General features: G+C 37.0%; 2 protein-coding genes across 2 annotated transcripts in view; both read left to right on the top strand.

Moving 5' to 3' along the window:
- The first annotated feature begins 4,140 nt into the window (after window positions 1-4,140).
- Window positions 4,141-14,118, top strand: abhd15a (abhydrolase domain containing 15a). The gene is made up of 3 exons (XM_067365991.1): window positions 4,141-5,145; window positions 9,750-10,102; window positions 12,426-14,118. Exons 1-3 carry the CDS (start codon window positions 4,645-4,647, stop codon window positions 12,979-12,981), a joined length of 1,410 nt encoding a protein of 469 aa, XP_067222092.1. The 5' UTR covers window positions 4,141-4,644; the 3' UTR covers window positions 12,982-14,118.
- Window positions 14,119-19,964: 5,846 nt separating this feature from the next.
- The window catches only part of aipl1 (aryl hydrocarbon receptor interacting protein-like 1), a 49,858-nt gene continuing 45,434 nt past the window's right edge, over window positions 19,965-24,388 (top strand). The window contains exon 1 of the mRNA XM_067365987.1: window positions 19,965-19,981. The gene's annotated coding sequence lies outside the window, so the exon portion shown is untranslated. The remainder of the gene's footprint in view (window positions 19,982-24,388) is intronic.

The raw sequence follows: 24,388 nt of genomic DNA, 5'->3' as shown, positions 1-24,388 counted from the left end.
TAAAATTATGCGCAATACGCGCAATCCCACGCCAAAAATCAAGCCTTGTAACACCAACAACATTCATCTGGAGCAAATGAAATGAGTGAGGGAAGGCGGGTTTAGGTGTCAACTCGCTGTCGGAAAGATGAGACAGCGAGAAAGCGCATATTCTGCGGAAAATGAGTATTGGAAGCGTTTCAGATATTTCAGTATTGATATGTATCAAAAACATTTTTGACAACAATACATTTCACTTAGTTATTATATTATATATATTATTATTTCAGATATATAAAATTCAACCCACCAATGTAATATTATTTCTATTAATAATGTTAATTAAATTATTTCTTAATTAATAATGTTATTATTTCTATTTTTTGTTTTTACTTTTTTTTATTCATTTATTTTTTTCATTTCTTCATTAATTTCGACATCTTTATTTTCTAGATTGTAAATAAAATAAAATAAAATAAAGTAGTGACACTGGTTGGTTAAATCTAAACTGAACCCCTCCCCCTCTCTGTCTATGGACTGCACTAAAGAAAACATTTCTGGTGACTCAGTACATGTTTTAATTTTTTAGTTTAAAGCGGAAAGATTGAATGTTTCTTTAGTTCAGGTTCAACTCACTGTAAATTAAATCTGCATGACTTTGCTGAACGATCAGCTGCCTGTGCAGGAGATTTCTTATTTATAATGTATGCGGTGGTACTTTCTCTATAATTCAAGCCATTATGTAGGCTTAGATTCAATTTTAGTATTTCAGTTGGAATCAGCACTCAGGGGAAGGGGCCAGATATAGACGAGCCCTTCCCAGCTCCATTAATGGGCAGTGGCAGTGGAAAAACATTAGTATAGAAGGCTTTCATCATATTTATATGGCCCAGTGAGTGCAGGTGTGTGTTATCACAATCGCATACAAGGGAGATCGGTATCATAAGGGAGGTCGAGCAGGCACAAAGGAGAATGTGATACAGTCAGGCCTCTAAAAAAAGTGATCAGACAGCTGGATTTGTGCCCTGAAGGTCATGGCTGTACAAAAACCTTTCCCTTATTTGTCATTTGAATCCTTTGTTTCCTCACTGTCCACCCAAGGCAATCAGAGGCGGTCTTTTCTTTTTCAAAGATTATTCTGAGACATTTCCTGCACAGCAAAGGGACACTTTCATTGTCATTGAATCCTGTGTGGGTGTGACACTTGTATAATATACCTGCATTCCCAAAATACAATGTTTTTGTATATCCTGCCTGACTCCCTTGAGGTCTATAGTATACCATTGGTTCTTATCTGATTTTGCTTCTGGATCCAGTTTTTACATTGGACATGCACACTACTAAAATTGTTTATTATACAAAAGGTATAAATAAAAATGTATTCTATGCTTTTATGCTTTTTTTCAAATTCTTTCACATTCTTTAGTGTGTAATATTGCTGTTTGAGCATAAAAAAGTTCTGCAGTTACAAAGCACAAAGTCCAACAAAAGGAAGTGACAGTATTCTCTTAATCAGTAATCACTGTTTCTGAATGAGTAATGCCTGAAACGCCTCGATGGTAGCTTCGAGTTTTCTTCATAAACATTACAATATTCCTCTTTTAAATAATTTCCGCCCAAGGCATATTCAAAAAGTACTGGGCGAGACCTGGTTGAGTTGCGTTAGTGGTGTGTTGTCACCATGTCCAAGAGATGCTGTTTTTTCCACCCCAGATCTAAAGCAGTTATTGTAAAGGTGCTTAACATTTTCAAAACATGCTCGAAGCAGTTGACCAATCAAAACACACTGGTCCAGTTGATCAATCAGAGTGCATTGCGCTTTACAGAAGGAGGGGCTTCATATACAGGAGCTAAACGGAGTGTTACAGACAGACTATGAAGAGAGGTGCTGCAACAATGCAACATATGTGAAAAATAATGTATTTTTTAAAGGTGGCCTAGAACGTTCTTTCACAAGATGTAATATAAGTCTAAGGTGTCCCCTGAATGTGTCTATGAAGTTTCAGCTCAAAATATCCCATAGATTTTTTTTTAATAAATTTTTTTTACTGCCTATTTTGGGGCATCATTAAATATGCACAGATTCAGGCTACGGCCCCTTTAAATCTTGCGCTCCCTGCCCCCCGAGCTCTCGACTATAATACAGTGCATAAACAAAGTTCACACAGCTAATATAACCCTCAAATGGATCTTTACAAGATGTTCGTCATGCATGCTGCATGCATGCTTCTTTCAAATGCATGTTTACATTTGATTCTGAATGAGTTTGATAGTGCTCCGTGGCTAAAGCTAACATCACACACTGTTGGAGAGATTTATAAAGAATGAAGTTGTGTTTATGAATTATACAGACTGCAAGTGTTTAATAATGAAAATAGCGACGGCTCTCTTGTCTCCGTGAATACAGCAAGAAATGATGGTAACCTTAACCACATTTAACAGTACATTAGCAACATGCTAACGAAACATTTAGAAAGACAATTCACAAATATCACTAAAAATATCATGTAATCATGGATCATGTTAGTTATTATTGCTCCATCTGCCATTTTTCGCTATTGTTCTTGCTTGCTTACCTAGTCTGATGATTCAGCTGTGCAGATCCAGACGTTAATACTGGCTTGTCTAATCCCTTAAACATGAGCTGGCATATGCAAATATTGGGGGCGTACATATTAATGATCCCGACTGTTACGTTATGTTGAGATTCGCCTGTTTTCCGGAGGTCTTTTAAACAAATGAGATTTACATAAGAAGAAGGAAACAATGGAGTTTGAAACTCAATGTATGTCTTTTCCATGTACTGAACTCTTGTTATTCAACTATGCCAAGGTAAATTCAATTTTTGATTCTAGGGCACCTTTAACATATTCTAGTAGACCCCCCCCAAAAAATCAAGACCTTGTAAAAGGGCATAATATGGCCTCTTTAAATAGAAAATGACAGATAGGTTCGACAGACAGCATATTACACATTGACCCAATCTGTTAATCTCATAACAATTCACCACACAATACAGTATAATCCCCAATCCATTTTTACCCTGTTCCACATGAAAGCAGCAATCACGCTGGAGTGACCAAGTTAAATGTGAGAGGAAACAGATTTTGTTGCGTGTAGAAATTCAGCTTAAGCCTTAATGTCAAAGAAACAAAGCCTAATGTCACATGGTCCCTGTAATCTTGATGTTTGGTTTGCAGCACTAAATGTAAAATGTGCTGCATTAACGGGACCATTTCAGTGTCTATTCTGAAGCCATTAAGAATACACTGAGAACAATAGCTCAAGTGGTGCCAGCAGTGTGCAACACACCCAGCTAGAGTTGTGCCGCCACAACCCCCCCCCCCCCCACCCCCCCACCAACACACACACACACACACACACACACACACACACACACACTCATTCATTCAGCCATAATGCAGTTACAAAAACTGAATTCTCTGCTACATTTAGAAGGATCAGACTACCTTTAAACACATTAAAGGGCCACATAAAGCTAATATATTTATATAATATGAGGTGAATATAAGGTGATTCTGTGGATATTAAATGCATTTAAGCATTTCAATTTGTCTTTGATGTCAGCATTTGTCCTTGTGAAGTGGAGCGGTTTTGTCACATCATGTTGTGTCTGTTTTTTCATATTGTGTTTGTTATATTTGTTACATTTGTTCTGGATTTTTATGTTCTGTAAAACATTTTAACACTGGCTAAAAGTGTTAAAAATAAACATTATTAGTAATAGTAACTCAATTGTGTGAAACAGCTGATCACGTGATGTCAACATAGCGCGACACCCATGATAGGGCGACCCGCTCCATGTAGAGTAAAACGGCTTTAGAAGACCGATATATTTCGTTTTCATTTCATTTTAAGTATACTTTTTATTTATTTATTTTAAGTGCTGTTCATTTTTTGGTGTAAAACTTTAAAATACCGTAGAAGAGTTGAATTTTTTTTAAATGCCAATGAAGCATTTAGGCTTTTGTAATGAGCAACAACATCTGTTATGAAACATGGTTGAAAGAAGTAAGTCCGTTATATTACTGCATCAGCCCAAAAGTATCTTGCAGATGAATAATATCTTCTGGAGAGGGCGTTCCTTCTCTAGTCTACAACAGGGATGATTCACGGTCTCGAGCCAGTGTGTGATGCGACTCTACACAGAAAACTATCTGACAATCATTCATTACAATAGCTGTTCTGTGGCACGCCACTGAAATGAGGACAAAAATGCCACAAGACGCGCTGCATGAGTCTGACAGGCGGATGCAGGTGAAGAGTTGACTGCGAAAGTGGATCTATTGCATAATCAGACGGAGCACAAAGAGAGGAGGCAGCTTCATTTTGAACTATGGCGGCAACAAACCTCATTCTTCTGACATAAATTTTGATAACGGGAAAACGTACCATCTTGGAGAACAGCGACGAATTGTTGGATATAATGATGATAAAAAAAACATCCTGCCTCAAAACTTTAAAGTTTAAATTCTCGCTATCAGAGGTTGCATTCATTTTTTAGGCTACCTGTGCAGTGTGATCTCAATTAACACTAAAATCCCTCGCTTATGTGATTTGGTAGGTTTTTTTTTTTTTTTTGAAGACAACATCGGAAGCTTTTGGAGGTAGGCTATTTGTGCAGCCTCAGAAGAAGCCGTTCAAATGCTGGAATGGATTGGTGCTGCTTGTTTTATGATTTTAATGGCCATACTCTGGCCAGTGGTGAAGTGTTTTGGAGCAGAGAGTCACTCCTCGCTGCTGCTTCCACGGCGCGAGAGCAAAAGATCCGCGGAGAGATGCGACTCGAAACTAGAGGCACAAGGTGAATCAGCCACAGTCGCCTTGATATGCAAGCCCTCTGCACTGGCAAACTACCTTCTCAAACATTGCATGAGTTTTTGCAAGTCTTTATCGATACCAAAATGGAACTGGCGAATGAGTTCGTCTTTACAAACTGTTTACGGCGCTTTGTGGCCGTTTGACTGTCCTGTGCATTTCATCCGAGATCATTTGCAGTTGAGTGATGATGGACTCGTAGCGTTAGACTGGGCTGTTGTTGGTGCAGCACATCACAAGAGGCGCAGGACTTCCAGTAATTCCACAAGTCCAGTTCTGCTTATCATTCCCAACTCTTTTGGGAAAGTCACCAGGAATGTGCTAAAGGTAATTTGTTTTTGGTTTTTTTGGATCTTTTTTTTTTTAGTATAAAGAGTACACTATATAAAAACCATATCGTTTATATTGAATGTGTTATATTGAAAACAGACTAACCATTTCTATTACCGCAACATGCAAAGGTATTTTTTAGTTACTAAATCTCACTCACTCATGAATATGATATATATATATATATATATATATATATATATATATATATATATATATATATATATATATATATATATATATATTAAGACTTCACATGCAAAAGCCTCTAAGTGCCGTCTGAAATTTTCTTCTAAAATAAGCATTTTTATCAAGCTTGTATGTTTATGTTCAGTTATTTCACTTTAATGTCAATGAAAAGGACCTGTTAATTGCCATTAAAGTGGAATTACTGAACCTAAACATACAAGCTTGATAAAAATGTGGCACTTAGAGGCTTTTGCATCTGAAGTCTTCATATATATATATATGTATGTATGAATGTATGTATGTATATGTGTGTGTGTGTGTGTGTGTTTATGTATACAAATCTTTTTTTTTAAGTGTCTTCTGACTCATATTTATAGAACCAATTAGAACCTTTCACCTTTGACCTTTCAGTGTGCTTGCATCTTAGTAAATCCATGAATCAAATATGGCTAAAAATTTTATATATTTGCCATTATAGGATATAATGAGGCTAAAGACCCACTGGATGTAATTTTCACCTAAAACACTGCATAGCAACAAAAGTGTTTACAGCAGTTTCCTAAACACTTTTATATATCTTTTCTGTTGTGACAGCAATTTGTAGGCCAATGCAGAAAGCTAATTCGCCTTATTTATTTTTTTTAATAGTAGCTTTTGAATTTAGGAGTCAAAATAAAGATTTAGGAGTCTGTGGCTAACAGTACTTAAAGCTTTTTTTTGTTCAACAAAAAAATCAGTATGTCAATTACGTTTCTAACAAGTTGCTACATAAAGACTACTAGATGTCTGATAAATGGTAAACTCACATTCATGTGGTAGTCATTATGTTTCAACCATGTTTTGAAAATTCCAAATTTCTGTCTACTTGAATGAGGAAAGACGGAAAAGTGGTCTCATAAATTGTGCTTATAAACACACACTCATACACACACACACACACACACACATGTTTGTTTTATGTGAATTGTGGGGACTTTCCATAGACTTCAATGCATTTTACACTGAACAAACTGTACATTCTATCCCCCTACCCTGCCCCTACCCCTAAACCTAACCCTCACAGGAAACTGTGCAAACTTTTACTTTTTCACAAAAACTCATTCTATATGATTTATAAACCCATTTACATTGTGGGGACCGCTGGCTGGTCCCCACGATGTAGGTGAACTCAGGTTTATATTACATCATGGGGACATTTGGTCCCCACAATGTAATATAAACAAAAGCACACACACACACACACACACACACACACACACACACACACACACACACACACACACACACACACACACTAATTATTTTTCAGGCTAGTTCAGGCAGCTAATGTGCATGTACATTTGATGCTAAACAAACAGGTGATGACACTAAAAATGTGTTTGGCTCACATGTGAAACCGTTTTATCCTCCACATGTTGTCCAGTATAAATACATTCTGTAGGGTTATATTTAACAGACAGGAGAAACAGTCTGCACAGTCTGATTTAAAACTGAAGAAAGTAACAGAAAACCAACTAAAACAATAAAATGTATTACTTCCCAGAGGCAAGGAGCAAATTAGTCTTGAAAATATAGTATGAAACTGGGGTACAGTACAGGTGAAGTGAATACTCTTGACTGTTTTGCATTAAAGTAAAGATGCTGCATGACTTATATTTCTGGCAATTTGCATGATAGAGCCTCTCTCTGACTCTTGATAGCAGAGTCATTCCTTCTCAGCCAATTTGGAGCACACTCCATGTTCCAGACCTAAAGCTTCAGGCAACTTTAAGTAAATTCATTAGATTTCACACACCATCATGGATGATTCCTGGAGAAATGTACTCTTTGCTTACCGGAACTTTGTTAGCTGTGCATTGTGGAGAATATAATCAATGTGTTAGCAGCAGGCTCTTCTACTTCTGCTTTTTGTGTAGGGCATGACTGAGAACAGGGATGGTGAACAAATCTTTGTAGACAGATAAGAGGTATATAAAAGTCAAAGAACTGCATTCTTTATTGGCATTGATGGTTCCATGAAGAACCTTTAACATCCATGGAACCTTTTTCAGTGCACAAAAGGTTCTTCATAGTGGAAAAGGGTTCTCTAGATTATTAAAATGTTCTTCACACTAAGAAAAAAAGCAAAAAGTTCTAACCAAAAAGGGTTCTTCTATGGCATTGCTGCGAAAAACCCATTTTGGAACCAGTGGGATAATTTGCTCAATTACTATGTGTGTGCATTTTGTGTGTGTGTGTGTGTGTGTGTGTGTGTATTGTAAAAACTATATATTTGACACTTGGCCGTGGTTAGACTGACTGTTACAGTAACTACATTTTAATTAGTCCAGATCCAGCTTCTTTTTTTTTACAGAACAATAAAGTAATGCATATGGTTCCCTTTTAGTTTTATAGGTTTGGCAGTGTCTGTTTTATGGTTGTATGTAAGTCTATATGTTCAAATAGAAACATTTTAAGAGGTTTGGTTGGGGTTGAATTCTAGTCCACTCCAGTTTTCGAGTGTTTCAGAGGAATGTTATTTAAGCTGTGATCATAGCACACTAAGCAAGAGGCTGCACCCAATTTGCACATCGCAAAGCAGTGTGTTTCCTGGCTGTTCAGGGAATTGACGTAAGTAAGGGACATGAAAATACTGTGGTGTACTTGGGCAGATCCTGTTTCTACATTAAGTCATATTCATTTGCATCTTGGCCCGATAAGTCATTTGCCATCAAGAAAAAAATAGAGGAATTGCTGTTACTTGTGTTTGGACTTATTGCAATTTTGCTCATAGTAAGAAAAGGCTGGATGCCAGGAAGTAATGGGGAAAAGAGGAATGAGCACACTACAAGTCATTGTGAAAAACACCAGCACACTTAAGCCCTGGGTATACTTAGTTTTTTTTATGCGTACGCTAGTGTACGCGCACAGTCGAATGCACAGCATTGGAAAGTATACTGCATTTGACTCATACACATACACAGACATTCAAAGCATGCACAGTTTTGAGCAATCTCTTACCATGAGTTACAACCCATGTAAACAACTCTGTTTTCTTTCATGCTAGAGTTGTACAAATGAGGGTACTTTCTAACCTCTTCGCACAATCTCTCATCTGTGTAGGCCTCCATTGTCGCTGTAGCTTGCATGTGTTTCGGTCTGTTCTGTTTATGCATGTTTTCTTTGACTATCTTGTGAATCGACGCCCCAGTGCATGGTTGCCACCTTGTGGAGAAACTAATTACTGCAAAAAAAAATTAAATGTGCACGTGCAACCTGCGTGGTTACAAAAATCCGGGGGTGCCCGTACGTACTGTGTGTACTCTTCTGATGACAACTGTATGCTGATCCTCGCATATGCGTAAAAAGTGAGCTATACTTTGGGCTTTACTCTTGGCTAAATTTGAATCCCTAAGTTTTAGTTACATTATGCACAATATATCTGTATCTTTTTTTTATAGGGGGAGGGGGGCAGGGGTATTTAATTGTGCACGTTCAGTTTAATTATTTCTATTATTATCTAATGCTCACTTAAAGTTTAAAAAAAATAAATGAATAAACTTAACACTGTTAATTTTAATTCTTAGCTAATTTTAAAATGAATATTAAGATTTCATACTGTACATTGTAATTTTGTGATGCCTAAATTCAACTAAGGGTATAAAAAGATTGATTTTATTTTTTAATGTTTTTTTTTTAAAACATGGTATAGGATTTTTTCGAGCAGTACCTTTTCAACTCCACCTTGTTTACTTCTCTGTATTAATACTGAAAATATGAAATATTACTTCAATGTAATAATAAAATCATCATTAATGAAGCAGTTTGGGGGTAGATATAAGCTAAGTATTACTCAAAGATTATATGAAAATGAGAGATTGTGAAAATAGTTTGCACTCTGATGGATTGTTTGTTGTTCAGACTTGTGAAACTTGAGGAATTTGAGGTCAGTGTTGCTTCCACCGAGTAACAGAATTTAACACAACCCTGATGTTAACAGTCAGCAACAAACAAAACTACCGAGTAGCAATGACTATATTATGGTAGCATGAACACACACACACAAATATATATATATATATATATATATATATATATATATATATATATATATATATATATATATATATATATATATATATATACATATTATATATATATATATATATATATATATATATATATATATATATATATATATATATATATAATATGTATATATATATAAAACAGAGTTTACTGCAGTGCTCTGCTTTAAAATGAAGTGAAATGTGTATAGTTAAGAAGTTTAGAATATTTATTTTTACTTTAACCCAAGACTACTTATTACAGGTGTGGACAAGACTCAAGCAAAACATCTCTGTTTATGTGCACAAGTATGACCCCTGTGTGCTGTTTCTGGTATGTGACCATTTCTGTTTTCTTCTTCTCAGCTCTGTGAGGCAGCTCTGAGTCACGGCTACCTTCCTGTGATCTTCAACCGCCGGAGTCAGAACGGGACACCGCTCTGTACTGTCAAGCTGCAGCAGTTCGGCGACCCGACCGACCTGCGGGAAGCTGTGCGCTACATTCGGTACCGACAGCCGGCAGGCCAGATCTACGCTGTGAGCGAGAGCACTGGTTCAGGACTCCTCCTGTCCTACTTGGGCGAATGCGGCTCTTCCAGCTATGTGACGGCTGCGGCCTGCCTGTCTCCTGTTTTCCGTTGCCAGAGCTGGTTTGAGAGCGGCCCGACCTGGCCGTTCCACTGGGCACTCCTACTTTACCAAAAAATCTGCCTCAGCAGGTAAGGTTATAGGGAGGATGTTGTTCCTCTCAGTTTCCTCAAAATATCTCAGGACTATTTAGAATTGTACGACCACTGTCAGAAGATGGACAGTACCTATCTTTGAGGATGCTAAACATTTGATTTGATTTGATTTGATTGATACTTTATTAATCCTGAAGGAAATTCAATACATCTAGTAGCTTGTACAACAAAAATACACAATACACGCCACATATCAAATATGAAAAAAATCAAAAATCAGTGCTAACAGTCCAGTATTACATTCAAGTATAAAATGTATAAATGTATAATATTAGGGGTGTAACTGAACACAAACATGATACCTCTGTATTGAAGTCATGGTTCGGTACAGCAGGGGGGAGAAAACTAAACATAAATTTGCTTCTTTTTTCTATTTTGTTTTATTAAGCAGTGGTTTACTGAACAAATTGGGTCTCTCTCTTCAAATAAATTTAATTAACATTTTCTTAATGATAAAAAAAATCTATCTCAGCTAATGCTGTAGACTACAGGGAGCCCTTTCTTGCACATTACTATAATATTAAAGGTGCCATCGAACGTTTTTTTAAAAGATGTAATATAAGTCTAAGGTGTCCCCTGAATGTGTCTGTGAAGTTTCAGCTCAAAATACCCCATAGATTTTTTTAATTAATTTTTTTAACTGCCTTTTATGAGGCATCATTAAATACGAGCCGATTTATGCCGTGCAGCCCCTTTAATTCTCGTGCTCTCCGCCCATGGAGCTCGCGCTTGCCTTAAATAGTGCCTAAACAAAGTTTACACAGCTAATATAACCCTCAAATGGATCTTTACAAAGTGTTCGTCATGCATACTGCATGTATGCGTCGGATTATGTGAGTATTGTATACTGTTATATTGTTTACATTTGATTCTGAATGAAGACTGCAAGTGTTTAATAATGAAAATAACAACATGACTCTGATCTCCGTGAATACAGTAAGAAACAATGGTAACTTTAACCACATTTAACAGTACATTAGCAACATGCTAACGAAACATTTAGAAAGACAATTTACAAATAAAACTAAAAATACTATACACTAAAAATATGTCAGTTATTATTGCTCCATCTGCCATTTTTCGCTATTGTTCTTGCTTGCTTACCTAGTCTGATGATTCAGCTGTGCAGATCCAGACGTTAATACTGGCTACCCTTGTGTAATGCCTTTCATAATGTTGGGAACATGGGCTGGCATATGCAAATATTGGGGACGTACATATTAATGATCCCGACTGTTACGTAACAGTCGGTGTTATGTTGAGATTCGTCTGTTCGTCAGAGGTCTTTTAAACAAATGAGATTATATAAGAAGGAGGAAACAATGGAGTTTGAGACACACTGTATGTCATTTCCATGTACTGAACTCTTGTTATTTAACTATGCCGAGGTAAATTCAATTTTTCATTCGAGGGCACCTTTTAAAGGTTACAATTAACAACAGAGCCAAAACTATTAAATTCAGTTACTATTTATTTTTAGATACAATAATCAACACTCAAAAAACAAAAATGTAAATTGCACACAAGGCAGGTTTTGCATTGACTTCTAAATCTAATTATAAAATTATTACTCCAATTCATTTTTTAAATATAATCATTTACACAGTTACTGTCATAACTTATTTTCATAACAATTTTTTTTAAACATTTTAAATAATTAAGACATTACTAACAGGTAACGAATAAATATAAGCTAATATAATGCCTAAATTTACTGAAATGTCCCCGACTAGAGTTCATTTCTCTAGTGAACTAATATGCTGTGGACACTAAATGACTTGCCTGAGGTAAATGTAATGCTACATGAGATATTATTCTCAAGCTGTCTTTCCGTAGTTGAAACACTGGTTGAGAGATAACACGCATATCTAGATCATCTGTTGTTCTTCTTCTGTGCTTTTTTCTGTTGTGGCGGTTAGCAAACAGCGTTGCGTTTTTTTTTGTTGTTTTTTTGGCTCAAAATATTAGTCTTTATATCTTTTGGCAGTTTAATGATTAAAAAATACCATTGAATGACAGTATCCAAATTAGCTTATATAAATGAAAGTTGTCTGGTCTTTTTCAAAGGGATTGGTCACAATAAGGTATTTCTAAATCAGCTTAGGGTGATCCAAATTGAAATACAATACTGTTGCCATAACGACTAGCGATGCGTATCCAGTGCTATTGATTTCTGTGATCTGTCTAAACAGGTTGCTTGCTTAGTCGCAACTCGAATCGATGATGATAACAAAACTCTTCCATTGCTGCTCTTCTCTATTATGATTAAACTTGATAATGTGTTAAATCCCATCCGCAGGTACAAAACTGTGCTCGGGGAGCTTGTCCACACAGACAACTTATTCTCCAGCTGCTCTTTGAAGGCAATGGAGGAGGCTCTGTTCTGTCATTCTGGCTTAAAAGGGGTGACAACGGAGGGAGCAGGTAGTTGGGAGGCGTATTGGGAGCGGAACGACCCTCTGAGGGACATAGATGAAGTGGCCATTCCTGTGCTGTGTGTGTGCAGCCAGGACGACCCCATCCGAGGGGACGACCAGGCCACGCTACCGTTAGAGCTTTTTGAGAGCAATCCACATTTCTTCCTGCTTTTGACTGCCCACGGAGGCCACTGTGGCTTCTCCACATCAGACGAGGGCCCGATCGTCTGGAGCCACCAGGCTTTACTGGAGTTCTTTCGCGCTACCACCGATTTCTTCGCCGCGGAGGAGCGTGCCAAGCTGGCGGCCCGGCGGAGGGGTGTGAGCGGGGCTGGCAAGACTTTCCGCCATCGCAGCGTCAGCACATGCAAAAGACTGCCCGTCTGCTCACATAACATTCACGCCATTTACAACTGGCAGAGGTCCTACACCAGATGATGATGTGCTTAGAGGGTCTCCTACTTTGTTTGGGACTTGGGAGAGACTGAAATAGCAAAGAACACTGCCAGAAAATGATAGATTAAAACCTATTGTCTGACCTGCTGTTCATTACAGCCAAGAAAACCAGCAGTCGAGTCAAAATATCTCAGTGGGATTTTAGAAAGATATTACTGAATCATGGTTTCAAAATTTCACAGTCAATTTTTCAGTATTTTTGACAGTATTTTTTTGGTTGAAAAAATGTTTTAACATCCTTAAAACAAGGTATTTTTTTGGTTTCAGATAAGACGGCTTAATTAGATATCCTGAAATAAATTTCTCATCCCATTTTGGCTCACTAAATTTGGTAGGATTTATGGTTGAAGTTTGGTAATCTAAAGAAAATTAAAAAAGTAAAATGAAAATGAACTTAATTCAAGATCTCTGAAAACAAGCCTTAATATATTTTGTTGATTTTGCTTCTCAAATTTATCTTGAATGTTTATTTTTTTTTTTTTTGTGAATGGCAGTATATAAATAAGCCTTGAATTTGTGTTGTGTAGGGATTGGTCCAAATGTGTTTTTTTTTTCTGTACCTCATGCATGTTTCAGTACTTCGTTCCAAAATGTAGAGAATATTAAAACAGTCTACGTACATTCTGTCCATGCAGTAATGAAAAGTGACAGTCTGCATTTAGAGAAGGAGCCTGTGGAATCGGAGTAAAGAGTCAGTCGGCACTGCTGGGGTTTCTTATGACGTCATTCTGAGGTTTCAGGGAAATGCTGGTCTCCCATTGACAAGGGTGGAGCTAGCTCTGCAGATTTTTACAACTCAACCTCCCCCCCTGCTTTTGTTTCCTGCCTTTTCTGTCTCCATCTCAAAGATGTGTAATGTCTAAATGGTGTCAAACCTCTTGTTTAAATTATCGTGTGAACACGGGAGCTTTAATTAAATGGTTTCAGCTAAACACATTTATGTATGTGAATCATGTTTTTGTTTGTAAACTGTATGTCAGAATCATAGGTTATGCAACAGCTGTGGGAGTAAATGAAATCCCATTTCTTTTTCATGCAGTCTGTTCTTGAGAGCAGACTCACAAAAGTGACTGCAAAACCGAAGCATTTGTTAGCATTTAGTGCATTTTAGTCACAAAGCGCCACGCTATCTGATCCTGGAATCACACAGTTCATTAGATGCATGATAATGCTTTTACTGGACAGCCCCAAATATAACATCAGCCTGGAGCCTGAGCTCAGAGAGAGGAGGTATGATTAGAAGAGACAGTCTCTGCAGACTCCAGCTCTGATGCTCACACTGACAGGCAGCACTACGGCTATAACTAGGGACTTCAAAATGGTCTCTTCCTCTGGCTTTACTCTTCATAATTAACCTATATATCAAATAATGTCAGTTTTCCAGTTAGTATCATCCTTGAAAAAAAATATTTATATATTTTTAATATACATTGATAAATGTCTTCTTAATGAATGTGTATGATAGTAATATGCCTCTGTGGACATTTATGGGCATCTACAGTACTGTTCTAAAGTTTGGGGTTGGTAAGATTTTTTCACGCTCACCTAGGCTGCATTTATATGAAAAAATACAGTTTAAAAAAAACAACAACAATATTATGAAATAGGATGACAGTTTAAAATATATTTTAAAATGTAATTTATTTCTGCAAAGCAACATTTTTAGAATCGTTACTCATTGTCACAAGATCCTTTAGAAATCATTTTAATTGCTGATCTGATGCTCAAGAAACATTTCTTATCAATGTTGAAAACAGTTGTGCTGCTTAATATTTTAGTGGAAACCATGATACAACCCAATTTCCGGAAATGTTGGGACATTTTTTAAATTTGAATCAAATGAAAACTAAAAGGCTTTCAAATCACATGAGCCAATATTTTATACACAATAGAACATGGATAACATAAATGTTTAAACAGAGAAATTTTACAATTTTATGCACAAAATGAGCTCATTTTAAATTGGAATCAAGTTTCTGGAGTTTTGGTGTTGGAATTTGGTCCCATTCTTGCCTGATTTAGGTTTCCAGCTGCTGAAGAGTTTGTGGTCCTCTTTGATGTATTTTTCATTTAATGATGTGCCAAATGTTCTCTATAGGGGAAAGATCTGGACTGCAGGCAGGCTAATTCAGCACCCGGACTCTTCTACGACGAAGCCATGCTGTTGTAATAGCTGCATTTGAAATACACAAGGCTTTCCCCGAAATAGACGTCCTCTGGAGGGGAAAATATGTTGCTCTAAAACCTTTATATACCTTACAGCATTCATAGTGCCTTCCAAAACATGCAAGCAGCCCATACTGTATGCACTCCCATACCATCAGAGATGCTGGCTTTTGAACTGAACGCTGAAAACACGCTGGAAGGTCTCCCTCCTCTTTAGCCCGTAGGACATGGCAAATTTGTCAGATTTGGACTCTTCTGAACATAGAACACTTTTCTACTTTGAAACAGTCCATTTTAAATTAGCCTTGGCCCACAGGACACGACGGGGCTTCTGGACCATGTTCACATATGGCTTCCTTTTTGCATGATAGAGCTTTAGTTGGCATCTGCAGATGGCACGGCGGATTGTGTTTACCGACAATGGTTTCTGGAAGTATTCCTGGGCCCATTTAGTAATGTCATTGACATAATCATGCCGATAAGTGATGCAGTGTTATCTGAGGGCCTGAAGACCACGGGCATCCAATAAAGTTTTTTTGCCTTGTCCCTTACGCACAGAGATTTCACCCCGTTTCTCTGAATTTTTTGATGATGTTATGCACTGTGGATGAGATTTGCAAAGCCTTTGCAATTTGATGTTGAGGAACATTGTTTTCCACAATCTTTTTACGCACTCTTTCACAGTTTGGAGAGCCTCTGCCCATCTTTACTTCTGAGAGACTCTGCCTCTCTAAGACATCCCTTTTATAGCTAATCATGTTACAGACCTGATATCAATTAACTTAATTAGTTTCTAGATGTTCTCCCAGCTGAATCTTTTCAAAATGTTCTGCTTTTTCAGCCATTTGTTGCCCCCGTGCCAACTTTTTTGAGACCTGTAGCAGGCATCAAATTAGAAATGAGCTCATTTAGTGGATAAAAGTGTAAAATTTGTCCCTTTAAACATATCTTATGTTATCTATGTTCTATTGTGAATAAAATATTGACTCATGTGATTTGTGAGTCTTTTAGTTTTCATTTTATTCAAATAAAAAAAAAAAACAAACATCCTAACATTTCCGGAATTTGGGTTGTACATACATAGTTCAGTCATGAAACTCTAGATGGCGCAGGCTGATGATAATTACAGTGTTAACTACGGTCACAAGCTGATTGGTCCATGTCACTTCTGCAGCCAATGAGCTTGTTGCTCACACATTTAAATGGTTGGTTGGATGGTTACATTCACTATAGCAGTTTGCAGCGTGTTTTCAGAGTTCGTCTAAAACCCTCCACCTTCCCCAGCTCCACCTGTATAGATCTGCTATGGGTTATTGATATCTGCTATTTGTGCAGCAGCACTGTCTTACTCGCAGCAGCGTATCGGTGTATGTATTGGCAGTAGCAAATTCCTGTACTTGCTCTGCAGCAGCAGCAATAATCAACAGCAGCGTAGTAGATCTATTCCAACAAGACCAAATACATTAACATTGTCATATCCATTACCAAGCTAAAAATCTTCCGAGGGTTGTCATGATTGAAACTTTTTTCACAGGATACTTTAATGAACAAAGTTGATAAGAAAAGCATTTATTTGAATGGAAATCTTTTGTAACATTAGAAAAGTCTTTACTACCACCTTTTTACAATATAATGTATTCTTGCTGAATAAAAGTATTAAAAAAAAAATAAAAATAAAAAATCTTACTGACCCCAAACTTTTGAACTATAGTTTGTCTTCATTCCACTTGAGGGACACTAGAGACAAAAAGACACCCTATTAGATTAGCACTGTAATTTAATTTCTTTCGAATTGCCATTTTGAGACCCAAACGTTATGTATGCCTTAATACATTACAAAGATTAAGGTTATAACATCAGCGCCTAATATGTCATAAATTCTTACATTAGTCGTGACACCAAATGGCGAATACTCAACTTTGCCATGGTTTGAATCTGCACACTCAATTTGAATATTTTGATACATACAGTGTCAAATAACCTGTATTATAAATATAGCAAGAATGTTTACTAATGTAATAGTCAAAATCTGCTGATCTGTTCATCACATTGATTGATAAAAAGAGTCTTTACAGAACTACCTTATGGTGCCATCTAGTGGATAATAGTTGATAACAAATCTGTAACCACGACTGTCCATTCGTGGTCCACCAATATGGCTGTTTATTGGCAGCTTCTTAAATAACTACAGCTGGGCCTTTTTTCAATCTTGAATATTAGTGACTTTTTATGGAGCTCACTTTGTACATAGGGACATTATGCTAGAACAGAAAACAATGTCAGAATACAAAAAACTACTAATATTTTTCCTTTAAGATACTAACATGCACACAAAGTGTATTTTATGCACTTAGTAATGTGGGTAACAGAAACCTGTAGTTATATGGGAGTGGCCAAATACTTTTGACCATGTAGTGTTTATATGTCCATTTGTATGTATTGCTTTATTTATTTTATATATATTTATATAGCCTACTATTATACTATCTATTCATATTTTGATTGATTTAAATTTGTATATTTTTAGTTTTCATTTTATTTTATGTGCTTTTGTCATTTAAATTTTAGAATTAAAAAATAGAATCTTTATTTCAGTTAGTTGCCAAGGCAATAATCATAATTTTTTTGTTTGTTTTTTTTAAGTCTGCATTTTCATTTATTTTTGATTTATTTCAATTTAATGAGTTTTAGTTAACAATAACACCACAAGTATGTCAATGAATTAACTAGCAGTCTCATGATAAATTTAGATAGTGCTACATTAATCAACACATCAGTTGAAATGCTGAGTGAATATACGAGTGAATATTTAGCTCTGTTTGCAATTATTAATATGCATTATAATCCTACAGGCTTAACCTAACAACTTTTTTTGCCATCGGTAACGTTCTATGCATACTCATGCACAAGTGTGTTCCAGCAGCAGATGGCAGTATGGGAAACAGCCTGAGACTATGGAAAGGCAGTGCAGGCATGAGTGACAGTTACCATGACGCAGAACTCTCTCGTTTTGGCTCGGAAACAAGTTTATATTTAGCACCTATTTTTAAGCTGAAACATGACACATGTAGCCTAAATAAATTCCGCTTTGAATTTCATACAACGCTTTTGTCCTGCTGTGCATAAAAGAATGGGCTTTAACCGTGTCAGAGTTCAGAAAAGTTCCCCAGCAGCATTGCAGGGGTGAATTAGCAGCGTGGTTGGGATGCACATCATTAGTGGGTCATCTGTGGGCAATATTGACCCATCATTGGCAGATGAAAGAAAGGCCACATCCGCACACCATGTTCCACATTAATGAAATGCGCTGAATACCTTACGTTTTTGGATAGATTTGTTTCCATTGAGCTTCATATTGAGGTTTGAACTGAAGAGCACATGATTGTGGCTGATGTTTTGTGTGTTTTGCTGATGTAATCTGGACTCTGCAGAGGTAAAACACCTGTGTTATTTGATCTGCCCTTTGTCGCTGCTACCCAGGTGTGACCATTTCCCAACACAAGCAGCAAATATTTGTAGAAGCCTTCGGCAAATTCTTCACATGTGCATGACGCAGATGTACTAGGTGGGGTGAACTCTCTCTCTGTCTCTCTCTCTAACAGACATTATATATCTCCCTTGCTCTCTCTTCCCATAATTAAATCTGCTTTAATCACTCTGAATATCTTTGGTTGTGACGTGGAGAAGAGCTGGCTAACGCCTGTCCCCTGGGCAGAGACATGAGGAGGACTGATGGCAGGAGATGTAATGTGGGGTGACAGGTTGCCTGGCTTGTCTGAAGGGGGCCAGATCAGGACCTCACATTCTTCCAACTTTGATTTCGCCATGGTTGAATCGCATTCTTTGCAATCTTTACGGCTGGTTGAGAAGGAAGAAGTAGCTGGCCACATTTACCGATGGTATTGCCCTCTCTGGTGGAGACTTGCATCAGGTTTTTTTTCCATTGTGCAACTTCACGCCTGTGTAGCATGATCTGTGGGCACTTGACTGCTGACTGCCATCAGATATACCAGGTACAGGCCAAAAGAGCACGGACATTAGTTTCCACTGTTACAGTCAAGGGTTGTTCCAGCGAGGCAGGATTAACTAAAACACAACAGATGTAAATGGTGTCGTATATATGACTAAGCTTTTTAATAAAGAAGGAAATTTATTTCTATTTCCTTCATTGTGATGGGAGAGCATTACGCATGGTTATTTAATGCATTTCACATATCAGGCATTCAAAATTTCGACCCTTTTTACTCTTGTAGACATGGCTTTCCTCTATTCTGACTGATCGTTCGCTAACTCACCGTCTAGTTCAATGATTCTCAACCAGTGGGCTGGGGGAAACTATGGGGCCTCAGCATACTTCCAAGGGGGCCTCAAGATGACTTAAAATATTTTTGTGGATAATGGGGGGACTTGAAGTGAAAAAAGTTGAGAGCTGCTGCTCTAGTTTCATACAAACAAGAATTACGGCATCTAGTGTCTCAGATGATTGTATTAAAAATCAGATTAGAGCTTAAAGGTGCTGTATGTAATTTCTTTGTACTAAACGCATACAAATACCATAACACGTTTGCAGATCTTTGTAGGAAACATGCTAAGTTCACATATTCGTTGCTCTGAAAAACAATCCTACAGCCAGTTATTTTACTTTGAAATGTGCATTTTGTGTCAGAATGTCTGTTTTTGTTGTGGTTTGTGTGACACCACAGGTTGCCAGTTGGCAGAAAACACACCATATTCTAGCCATAGAAGCCAGCAAACAATCCAGGTCAGAGATCGCAGAGTCTACCCGACCTAAAAAGCCTCTCCATCCATCCTAACGGTACGTTTACACAACAACAATGTACTAAAAATGGAAAAGAATTTCTTTTGCGTTTTTCGCTTACAGGCGACAACATTGTCAAAACGATCCCCATTCACAAGGATCTGCGAAAATAATTAAAAACGCTGTATTATTCATGCCAGGCCAGCAGATGGCGATGTCACTTTGTAAAGAAAAACTACAGTCTAAAGACTGAACACATAATACGAATACGCACAATGTCACCATTTTCACAAATTCATGTTTCTGTAGTTCACACAGAGACAATAATGGTATCGTTTTCAAAAACTTGCACTTTGTAACCCGTTTTCAAAAGTTTGCGTTTTCAGTTCCCCAAAATGCCATTGTTGTGTAAATGAATGGCCAAAATGCATAGTTTTCAGTTTTTAGTTGAAAACAGTGTTGTGTAACAGCCCCTAAAGCTCTATGACCAGAGGCATATTAAAACAGAGATAAATCCACTCAAAAACTTACAGTGTAAGGGTTGTCGCCTGTCATTCTCTAATTATGTCTGGTTCTGTTGCATATCTCCAAAACTAACCAACTGAGCCATAGGCCTACATCACAGCAGTTTCAGGACAACAGCGCCAGGCCAGCAATCAAGTTAGGGTGGGAATTATAACCTCATTAAGCATAGGGTTTGGTGGTGGGGTGGGGTTAGGCATTCGTTATGGTGGATCATATAGTTATAGAGAAGTTAGGGTTAGGGGAATTTTGAATTTGGACTGCAGTAGCCATTTTAACCTCTAGCTGTTAATATTACATACTGCACCTTTAATATTACTGTAATATTGTTTTGTACATTGTAATGAAAATTTTTCTTTTCTAAATGGAAGCTTTAGGACAATATACAAGAAAAATTATAAATTAATTTAAAGGTGCCCTAGAATTAAAAATTGAATTTATATTGGCATAGTTAAATAACAAGAGTTCAGTACATGGAAATGACATACAGTGAGTCTCAAACTCCATTGTTTCCTCCTTCTTATATAAATCTCATTTGTTTAAAAGACCTCTGAAGAATAGGCGAATCTCAACATAACACCGACTGTTACGTAACAGTCGGGGTGTACGCCCCCAATATTTGCATATGCCAGCCCATGATCCCAACATTATGAAAGGGATTACACGTCTGGATGTGCACAGCTGAATCATCAGACTAGGTAAGCAAGCAAGGAAAACAGCGAAAAATGGTAGATGGAGCAATAATAACTGACATGATTCATGATATCATGATATTTTTAGTGATATTTGTAAACTGTCTTTCTAAATGTTCCGTTAGCATGTTGCTAATGTACTGTTAAATGTGGTTAAAGTTATCATCCTTTCTTACTGTATTCACAAAGACAAGAGAGCCGTCGCTATTTTCATTATTAAACACTTGCAGTCTGTATAATTCATAAACAAAACTTCATTCTTTATAAATCTCTCCAACAGTGTAGCATTAGCCGTTAGCCACGGAGCACAGCCTCAAATTCATTCAGAATCAAATGTAAACATCCAAATAAATACAATACTAACATAATCCAATGCATGCATGCAGCATGTGACGAACACTTTGTAAAGATCCATTTGAGGGTTATATTAGCTGTGTGAACTTTGTTTATGCACTGTTTAAGGCAAGCGCGAGCTCCGGGTGCGGAGACCACGTGATTTAAAGGGACCGCAACATGAATCGGCGCATTTCTAATTATGCCCCAAAATAGGCAGTTAAAAAAATTTATTAAAAAAAATCTATGGGGTATTTTGAGCTGAAACTTCACAGACACATTCAGGGGACACCTTAGACTTATATTACATCTTGTAAAAAAAATTTTGATGGCACCTTTAAAGCTGTATTGTTGGCCCTCTAGTGGTTAATAAAACTGAATGGTCTTGTGGAAGGTTCAGCTCTACTCCTCTGCTCAAATTTATATGGGCCTAGCTACACATGGATGCAGAACATATTATCAGCGGATGAACAAATACTTAACTTTTTTAGTTTTTTGTTTTGTTTTGTTCTTGATTTTTCTTTGGTGTTTTGAATAATCCATGGTAATTTTTTCTCCTTCATTTCTCCTTCGTTTATCTTCATACTACCCACAGACGGAACTGCTTTTCTCTGTGTGCAGATATGACGTGACACACACAGGCGAATAACTTATGTATGCAATTTCCCGCAAAATACATCCGACAACTCTATATTATAACTGAATGTGTTTTTAGGTAAAGCAAAGACATTATTGGATGATGGATTCTTTTGCACTCATCAATTTTTTTGTTATCAAAAAATTGCATAGTGTAGCTTAAATCTCAAATCAAATGTTTACTTATTTATTTGTTTGATGAGTCGCAGTGTAATAAACAGGATAATATTATCCCTGTACATTATCCCTTTTTTATCAGTCAGTGAATATAACTCATGCTTTTGAATGGAAGGTATTGCACTGTGTTAACGCACACTGCCAATTATAGTGCTGTCCTCTTTTTAGATGCGGACCTGAAGCACTCACATGCCTGGCTCCGTAATTAATCTGTCTGATTTATTGGAAACATGCAGGGACTGCACAGCTCCTGGCTCCCGTCCTTGGGATGTCAGCCTCTGGCAGTAGAGGATATGGGGGAGGGTGACTGGGTACCCTGGGTACATCAGACATCTGTGTCTTCTGTCCGCAGGGCAGCACCTTTCCGCTTCTCTTCCTAATAACAAAGCGGTGAAGCGGGCTGGGGTGGGCCGGGCCTCTCGCTCGCATGGCCATCGGAGCATTGGTCCTGGAAAAGTACAGCGCTTGTCTCCCAGCTTATTAGATGCTGTGTTTCATTGCCTCCACATGAAATAGCCTTGGCCGGATGTTTCACTGCCCCAATCCTGTCTCTCTCATATCTTAGGAAGAATCCTTCTGAAAAAAAGGACTGCTTTTGGCACAGAGGCTAGAAGATGCCCTTGCAAATATATATATATATGTGTTTTAAGGCACTTGAACCTTTGGGAAGTGAAAGCAAAAGGTTAGGATGTAATAAGTTATTAATTATCTCTTTATTTAGAGCTACATATTACAAGTAAATCACAAAAAAAAAAGTGAAAAATCTTTAGAAAAGTTGAAGCTTGAGTAACTATGCTAAATTTGGGTTGCTGAGATGTATGGAGGACAAGTGACACTTAAAAATAAAATTAGGGAATCAAATTACATCAGATATGCATTAAGTCAAAAATATAAATAAAATGTAAATAAATTACATTTTATAGATAAATAAATGGACATATTTAAAATATATTTTAATAATGCAGTTATAATACAATAATAATTTACTTTTGAAATTGACAAACAAATAGACATTGATTTTTTTAATTAATATTTAACATTTTAAATGAAATCCATTCATTTATAAAATAATTTAAATTTATTTATATTAATTAAAATGTTAATAATAAAATAAATTTAAAATGTTAATAATAAAATAATGCATTGAATAATTAATAAACAATTCAACATGTCTATTTATTTAAAAAGTAATTTATTATTAACATTTTATTTTTTTAATTAATACCTTGATAAGTGATTTTTCATTTTAACTGTGGCATTCTTCGTCCTTTATAGAGATAAACCTCATCAGATAACCAATGGATAACCATAACTAATGGAATACTGACCTTTGACCTACTGTAATTCACACACTACTTACAAGCATTAGTGTATCCTTTTATCTACATATAAAAACAGTTCTTCCATTCATGTCCATATGAGTGTGAAGTACACTTTTGAAGTGAACACGTTCGGTGAAACAATTGAGCCATTATTCTCATAAAATTAGTTCCATTCATACACACACAAGTGATTTTCATTCCTATACTCCCTACAGAACCTTTAGCTGGGCCGGATATTTTCATGTAAAAGTTTGCATTCATCTTTGAGAGGGCCTTTACTGACTCAAAATCTCTGATATCTGAACCAAATATGTCCCAATGGCATTCCTTGAGGTCTATTCTCCAATCCTGACCACAGTGTTACAGATTAAACCAGTCAGTATAATGTGTTTCAACTAATTCACATGACATGACTAAGCAAATATGTCATGCATGACAAAAATGGAAAGAACCGGATGTGACACTCGGACGACAATTCAAATGAGACCTTTCAATGAGAAATTATCGTCCTCTTTCTACAGAGAAAAAATCCAGGAAGAGGTATATCACACCCACCAATACAGCAGAGGTGAACTGCAGCAGATATTACAGGTTACTGCTATAAAGATTAAAAGGATTGCCCTGGATATGAATGAGAGCCCCTCTGTCACGAGGCTGACGGCCACACATGTGTATTCTCAGGTGTCTGTGCTGTTTTCAGGATGAGGGTGTAGCTGCTCTGGGTACGTGGGGCGGTGCAGTGTCACCGCTTGGCGATGTGGCACTTCCTTCCCAGCCTGCCA

This window comes from Chanodichthys erythropterus, chromosome 17 (genome assembly GCF_024489055.1).
Source record: "Chanodichthys erythropterus isolate Z2021 chromosome 17, ASM2448905v1, whole genome shotgun sequence".
NCBI lineage: Eukaryota > Metazoa > Chordata > Actinopteri > Cypriniformes > Xenocyprididae > Chanodichthys > Chanodichthys erythropterus.
Note: the sequence above shows the minus strand (reverse complement) of the source record. Positions and strands in the feature narration are given on the sequence as shown.